At 40.9% G+C, this 8,229-nt stretch overlaps 1 protein-coding gene across 1 annotated transcript in view; it reads right to left on the bottom strand.

Annotated features, from left to right (window-relative positions):
* Positions 1 to 1,228: 1,228 nt before the first annotated feature.
* FHOD3 (formin homology 2 domain containing 3) overlaps positions 1,229 to 8,229 on the bottom strand; it is a gene marked incomplete at its 5' end in the record, with an annotated part of 377,704 nt that continues 370,703 nt past the window's right edge. The window contains one exon of the mRNA XM_017739071.1: positions 1,229 to 7,064. Within this exon, the coding sequence (XP_017594560.1) occupies positions 6,995 to 7,064 (70 nt within the window). The remainder of the gene's footprint in view (positions 7,065 to 8,229) is intronic.

The raw sequence follows: 8,229 nt of genomic DNA, 5'->3' as shown, positions 1-8,229 counted from the left end.
GTGTCTGGCCAATAAACTTGGTTTATATATTTATTTTAAAAAGCATTACCACATTTCTGGCTAGTAGCCTTTCATCCTCTAGACTTTACACCAGTGCATCTGGAATGCTAAGCAGCTCTTTCAGGGATGCAGCCATATCCCAAAAGGCACTCTTTTTACTTGAAAGAACTTTGAAAACTAATTAAAAAGGAGGAAGGCTTACATACCTAGCCTTGTGTATCAGCTCCTACAATCTCAGAAACCAAAGGTGAAAATTCTCTCTCAGACTCTCTGTCAACCTACTTTTATTTTGCAGGGTGCTGCTATGAACATGTGCAGCTGTCTTTGAATAATGTATTTTGATCTCATTATGTGTGCAACTCAAAAGAGCAATTGTGAGAAGCTTTTTTTCAGGACTAGCAGGGGAAGTCTGAGCATTTTGAGTTCCTACATGTCACTTTGACCTCCCTTGTCACCGTAGCCATCGAACCCGTGGGCAGAGCAGGTGCCAGAGCCCATGTGGTGCAGCTCACCTTCTGTAGGGGCAGAAAGGCCCTGTTTGTCACCCCAGCCTCTCTCAAGTGCTGGGAAATAGTAAAAGAAAGAATCAGAGACCAGCAAAGAGAGAAAACTGCAAGACCACTGCCTGTCCAGGCATGCTTATAGGCAGCCACCAGAAAATTACCTTCCGTGGTGATGCATGAAATGTATTTCAGCCAACTGAAAGGCAAGCTTTGTTTACAGGCCACCTTTACAGCTCTGAAGCTCTGGCAAGGACAGTGTTTCATGTCTTGATGCAGAGGCACTGTGAAAAGCTTCCCCACATACAGGTTGTCTTTCATCTTACTGATGTTTGCTTCTATAAATCTCATACCTTTACACTATGTGCTCTGGGAACAAAGTATTTTGGAGCACCAGCTCCGCAAGCTCGCAGCAGCAATAAGTGCCACGTATGTTTAGTGAGGATTTGTAGGGCTGGATTACTGAAAGCCTGAAGAACCAGAGGCCCATTTTCACTTTCTTCACTCAAGATTAGGAATTAGGCTCAAACTGTGGAACTAGGTGTTAAAGATCAGCTTTTTATGATCAGGCCACCCAGATGGCTTAATGGCAGCTGTTTCGATGTCCACATGATGGCATTGCAGGTACATAGAGGATATGAGAAAAACAATTAATGATCCCCTTTCCCATCTGTCTTCCACCCAGGCTCCCATGATTGGCTTCATCAACAAAACCAGAACCAGCCCAGTCAGTGCTTTATAAAGCTTTATTGCAAGATGTGTTTACATAACGCTGTAGAGGTGAGCTTTTTAACTACTTATATAAAGAAATTTTGGACACTGGTCTGCGGTCAATTTTCCATATTGACCCTGCATGGCACAGAAAAAAAAAAACAAACAATAGGGTGTGAGATGGGATCTTTCCAGACAGTAAAGTGGGAAGGGGGGGGGACGAAGGGGCAGATAAAAACAAAATCCCCCCCTAGTTCATACTAAAAGTGACACAACTTCTGAAGGATCAATACAAACGGCAGGTGAACTTTGTGTGTAATAAAATCTTAAAAGAGTAATTTAAGTTCTTTATGAAATAAAACAGAAACAAAAATGCATTTTCATGGACAATTAAATTTAACATAGAATGAATTCACCTAAAATGAGAAAACAACAAACAAAACCAAAAACTCAATCAAAAGGACCTGTAGATAATATCTCTGACCATGCATGGCTTGTTTTTTAAATTACAATTCACAGAATAACACTGCTGGAGGGCCTATTTTACACTATGCTACACAGAACATGGAAAAACATGAGTAGTGACATTTACACAATTTTACAGTATTTCTCCTTCGTCTAAGAAACACGTCCTTTTCTACTTTACATTTTTTTACAATTCCCAGCTCACAAAAAAAGGACACTATATGCGCAAAGACAGTCTTTAAAAAGGAGAAATGCATCCAATGCTACAAATAAACCTTTTCTTTCACAGAAGCCTCTGTATTAGATAGTGATTAAACAAAATATATCTCTATCTGCCACTCAATGTGAAATGGACTAATTAGAAATATTTTTCTTTTTTTTTGGCATAAACATCAAACTATGCATCTCTGAAACTCCTTGCATTACTTGCTATTTAACTATTAAACTGCTTGCCAAAGACTTCTTGGGGTCACATCTGAAATGCCACTTGAGCCAGTTGCTGCTCCAGTTGAAGCAAAGGAATGTAGGCCCTTACATGCTGTTCAAGTGTTTGTGAATGATTTTCAGTGGTTGCCTACAACCAAACATTTTCTCTGTCAAAAACAGTTTATTTTCTTTCAAAGCCCCTAAGTACCTGGCAGTTTTTCCTCCACAGGAACATCAACATTGGTACCCCTCCCAGCTTAGACAAGTGTTTCTTGCGTCCTGCTGCTGGAAGCACAGAGCTGCCATCCGACTGTGTCCCAGGGTCAGGCTCCCCACCAGTGCACACACAGCCTGCCTTGAAGGAAATGGGAGGACTGGGATATGTGCAGTGAGCTACAGAGTGAAAAGGAGAGAGGAATATGTTCCTGCTTCTCCCTAACATCACATCCCTGTGCATCCTTTGGATAGAGGCAGGCAGTGCATGTGCCTGAGCTGCAGTGGAAGGATGAAGGATGAAGGATGTGAAACTGGTGGCTGCCACCTTGTTCCCATTTCACCTCTGTGAAATCAAAGCATTGCAATAACCACAGCTGCACAGTGAAGTTGAACCCAGACCACTGCCATCAGCCACATGGTTTCCAAAGCATTTCAGACAGCCTCTGCTGTTGTTACATCCCCAAAGAGGCTGCTGCAGGGCAGGTGCCTGAGAAAAGGAACCATTTACTGCACCTACAGTGGCATCGTGCCCCTTGGGGTTGCAGTGGTTGTTGAAGTCCTCAAATGTTAACATCTCAATAGCTTTTAGTGTTGGCCAGGGTACATTTAGAGCACAGAACACCAGTGATTTAAGGTTCTGGCCTGCGGAACCTTACAGGAGGTCCTTGCTGTTCACTCACATCAAGACTCTGACTCCAAATTTCTGTTAAATTAGGACATTAACTCTTATCTTGATATTCACATGTGCTTATCTATTACGCTAAAGCCAAAGTCTTGTCTATCTACAAAACTGATGCCTTACTTTGCTGACAGAATCAACCACTGCAGAGATTTACCGAAAAAGGGTGTCAAAAGAGAAAAAGAAATGTATTTTTAAAACCAAGTTTGACGCTTCTTCCAGTATTTGAGGGAGAAAGAAAGACCCTCATTAAACCACCATTTTTTGGGTTGATTTTGGACTATGGACAAGGAGCTATCTATCAAACAGAAGGGTCACACATAGCAGCCAAGGGGCTATAAAACATCTGGAATCCATGAGCCTGGTGTCTGGCCTGACTGACAAGTGAAGAGTGATGAATTTAACTTTTGTGAGGTATCTTTTAGTCTCGAGTGTGGCACACAAGCATTCCCTGGGGGTTTCTTCACTGCAGCCACACAACTGCTACAGAGCATTATCTCCACTTGGGAATGGGATTATAGAAAGGATTTGCATGCAGTCTGCTTTTAAACATAAGTGAGATCAAAGAAAATTTGGATAGCTTCCCTCTGGAGGCTATTTCATGTGCTAAAGTTTACCTCAGCATTATCATGGCAAACAAACAGATACAGTGCTCTGGGCACTGCATTTGCAGCTGACTGGTTTTATGGGAAAGGGAAGAGAGGTATTTATTCTGGCTGCAAGTGTTTAAAAGCAGCCTTCATGGATCTCTAAGTGAGAAATGGGAACATGTGTTACTATATTGTGTATCCAAGATTTTTATATTTGTCAGAAACCAATCCATATCTCACTCAAAACAAGTGTTACATCTTTATGGTGGGCTCTTCTGATGATGAAAGGGCAGGCAGCAGCTCAAAACCTGAAGGTTACAGCCTCACAAGACAGACAGAGAGAGGCATACAGATATAACGAATTCCTCCATTTCATCTGGAATCCACTAGTTAGATGAAGGGGAACAAAAGTTATTGCCACAGTCAGGACATGCTGGCAGACTCTGGAGGAAATACTGCCACCTTACAGATTAGTCAGTCATTTTTATCAGGAACCAAAGTGGAAATCTCTCCCATAGTTACTGCACTACACTGTGTCTGATGATCTTGTTGCAATGAGCACTGAATTTATCTGACTGTACACTACTGCACAAACAAGACCAAGTTACTCTTCAGAGAAGTTGGTATCAGTTTTACAGATAGAGAGCACAAACAGAAAAACAAACGACACAGAAAAACAAAAAAGGAAGAATATGCTTCACATGCAAAACACTTGCATCCAGAGAATCTGAAAGAAACCACCTTGTTTTTCCACTGAACTGACTCTAACCTATATTATTCCCCACATTTAATGTTCTCCTTGGTAAGGAACATATAAAGTTTTGCACAACTTGGAAAATACATATGCCCAACTATTAGTAATTCATCAGCTATGTTGTGTTTCAGAGACAGATGCTGTACTATGTTTAAATGAAACACAAATTTGTTCCCTGTCAGCAAGTGGCCACCAACAGCCAAGTGGACACAAATTTTGCACATTCAGCATATTTTAATTGAAATATTAGTATTTAAAGACTTGTTTGATTTTTCTCCCTCCAGTTAAATATAGGGTCTCTGTCAGCATAAATGCACTTTGTTGCATTTTTGCTTTTTTTATCACTTAGCAAGTAGCACAATTAGACATGACCATTACATTCAGGGTGTCTTCCTCTTGTTTCAGACTTCAAACACCTCCACGAACCCCCATTACCTTCAGTTCTTTGTTCTAAGCATCCTTAAGCGAGATTTTAGAAGTCCATAATGGTGAGCAGCACATAAAGATCCACTTCAAAATCCAGATGCTCGTAGGTCTTGCATATTTTGCAGTGAAGTTAGTTATATGTCACTTCTGTTTCCTAACCAGCTTCTTCCTTTCCACAGCCTTCAAATACACAACGTATTGTATTGATCACCCAAACACTGCCTTCTGTCTACTTGTAAAATAGGCTTTTTAACAAATTGAGGGGAAAACCACATCAAACTCAAGGCTATTCTTAAGAACCATTGCTCATTAGTGACTTCTTATTCCACGGGAGATCCAAGGCATCGGCAGATAAAGAATGAAATGTTACAATCAATAGGGTGGACAGCATAGATAGGATGTTCAGCCACAGGTCTCACTGCAGCGTTGTCAGCTACCTGGCTCTGTCATCACTTGGATGCTGTGCTCAATGTGATGTGATGGATGACCAAGGTTTCAAAGGTTTATTGTGTTTGGTTCAACTCTCCTGAACTATCTTCAGCAATTATCCTGTCCTTAAAGAGAGCAGAGTAGAACAACTTGAAGTACCTGACCTAGCCTGGGTGCCAGCAGCAATATAGCTATGGCATTAGGACCCCAGCATAGACTATTATTAAACTCTATTTTCCAGCTATGCTTTGCAGCCACAATCAAACCCTGTTACCATGACTAAACTGCTGCAGTTCCTCAGTTAACCAGCTTGAAGAAAGTGCCAGCTGCTACTGCTGTGCAGACATACCCTTAATCTTAGAGGCTAAGGCAATGGAAAGAGACAATCTTGTGCATCCTTGAGGATCAACTGGCCATATACAGACTTTGGCTTAAAAAGTTCCCTTTTATGTTATTGTTGCTTGCAGTTCTCTTCAAAATACTTCAGCACTGGCTGAGGTGACTGTGTTCAGTTCATCTTCACTGCTGTATATGTCCTCAACTTAAAGGCAGATGAGTTGACTAAAGGTTCTTCAAACATGCTGAGGGCAGTTATAAAAGTCAGTTATAAAACAGTGAGATAAGAGCAAATATATTGGAGTTGTTTACTGTGGTGCCCACTCCACTTGTAGCAAGGATAATCACAAAAAACCGGTGAAGAACAGCAAAAACACAGCAGGCTTTTTAGCAGGGCTATTTCATATTTGGATTCATAAAATTGAAGTAAAATCACCACCACATTATCTTGCAGCAGAGAAAAGCAGCATGAAGGGCACAGGCAAGTGAACAAAACTTCTTGATCTTAGCATCCAAATGCATTTATCAAGTATGTAAAATTGTTGACATAGATCTCTCTGAAACTGTACAAATGCAGAGTACAACCATAGCTCAGCAAGAGGGAGGAGGTGTGTTCTCTCCTCTGTGTGCATGCTGCTATGTACAGTATGAGTGTGCATTGATGCGCATGAATTCAGGATCCTAAACTCTCCACTTGTACTGCAGGCCATGGCCTGCCCCACAGGGTCAATCACAATGAACAACACTGAGTTCCTGCAAAAAAGACATTCTCTTCCTCCTGTCCAGATGGAACAGTAAGGCCCCACAGTGAAAATCATGGTCCAGCTGGCTTCAGCAAAAGCATGATTTCACACCATGACTGTATATGTACAGATACATGCACACATGTCCACACATTCATTCTGTACATATACAAAGGTACACATACATTTTTGCATTCTTTGGTGGCAAAATAATTAAAAAACCCAACAAACCACAGACTGTGCATCTTTGCTTAATGAATCTGCTTGAGGAAAATTTGGGTTGCTGTAACAGGACTTATTTTGCCTCTTTAAGGACTGTTCCTTGCAATGACAAAATGCCATACATTTACAATGACTAAAACAGGGCACAAGGAAAGCCAACATAAACACAGCTCACATAATGACAGATAACTCAGAGCCCCCTCCTACCCATATCAACACACCATGAGAAGAAGAAGCCATGTGCTTTCACCTAGGAACACGCAAACGCTTCCTCAGTTACCATCTGGATGTCATGCTGAGCTGTGGCACATCCTTCTTCTGCCCTGGATGTGGGGTTTTGCTTTGTGTTGCTTATCAAAATTGAACTCACAGAGGACAGGATGTTGGGAGCAGCAGAGGAGGCTGGCAGTCCAATGCCACACTGAAGGGTTGCCAGCCTGTGTGCTTCAGATGAACGGCTCTTCTGATCGCCACCTCTGGGATGTCAAACCTGCATCTCAGAAGTGCTGATGAGGCCCAGTGCTTTGGCTTCTTCTGGTGTTAGCCCACTCTTTAGTGTCCTTCTCACTGCACAGTCATGAATTCCAAAAGCAGGCAAAACCAAAAAACAAAAAAAAAACCCCAAACCAAAACAAAATAAAACAAAAAACAACAAAGAAAATGCAAACAATTAGAATCAATAATTACACAAGACTCTCAGCTACAAAAACCCTGTTAAGATGCAAGCTCAATCAAATCAAAAGTTGCTACCTACTCAGGGCCTCATGTTCAGAAACACTGAGTAATGACCTGGGGCAAATTCATAGGAGTGTCAAGTACTCAGCAACTCCAAATAGTCAGGCAAAAAGACATTTGTCTTTTGACATTTAGTCAATAAAAAGTTTTAAGGAAAAATACCCCAGCTTTTTAAGACTTTTTTTTTCTCTGAAATTGTATCAGTTGATTTTCAGTCCATAGAAAGTATCATCTGCCCTATTATTTTATAATTTAATAAGAATTTTTTAAAAGAGCTTTGGGATCTTTATAGGGATCCTTTGAATTTATCACTATTAAATTCTTTGAGCCCCTTTAAATGTGTCAAACCCTCCCCCCCAAAGTTAAAACACTATAAACATGACTACTTTATAGTTGTTTCAAATCATTAAAACTACTGTTTTCATACATGCTCCCCTTTCTTTTGTAACGTTCCCCCATCCTAGCACCACTGCGTCATTTTTGCCATTGGCAGTCTGCAGCATTTTAGCTGAATTTAAGTGATAAATCTAAGCCAAAATCTTGTTTCTTAATTTTCCATAGAGTGTTCTGAACACTAGCCCTGACACGACTTTTAAAATTTGTGATTGCCTTTTTTATTCAGAAACAAGTGACAGTGTGACTGCACACACCGAGCATCAGTGTCCTCCTAGTTTTACTGGTGCTATGATTCTCAGGTGGATGGGCTTTAATTGAAGACACAAGTGGTGTGTTCACACGTTGATGTTCCTCAAGTACAAAATGCACATTGAGAAGTTCAAGCTGCATGCAAAGCATAAACAGTGACTTAATGTTGAACAGAATATATTTGGAGCCCCGAAATAGTCAACTCTAGAGGAAACTAATCTTGGAGAAACCAATTGCAAATAGTGGTCAAGGAGTTCTTGCCTCATTTAGCACAATTAAGATCCTAATTTATTGAGATATTCAGTCCATGTAACTGAAACTGGGTGGTCACACTCAAGGGTTGAGCAGGAAT

The sequence above is a fragment of the Corvus brachyrhynchos genome, unplaced genomic scaffold (assembly GCF_000691975.1).
Source record: "Corvus brachyrhynchos isolate BGI_N302 unplaced genomic scaffold, ASM69197v1 scaffold7, whole genome shotgun sequence".
Taxonomy (NCBI): domain Eukaryota; kingdom Metazoa; phylum Chordata; class Aves; order Passeriformes; family Corvidae; genus Corvus; species Corvus brachyrhynchos.
This window is presented reverse-complemented; position numbering and strand designations above follow the sequence as displayed.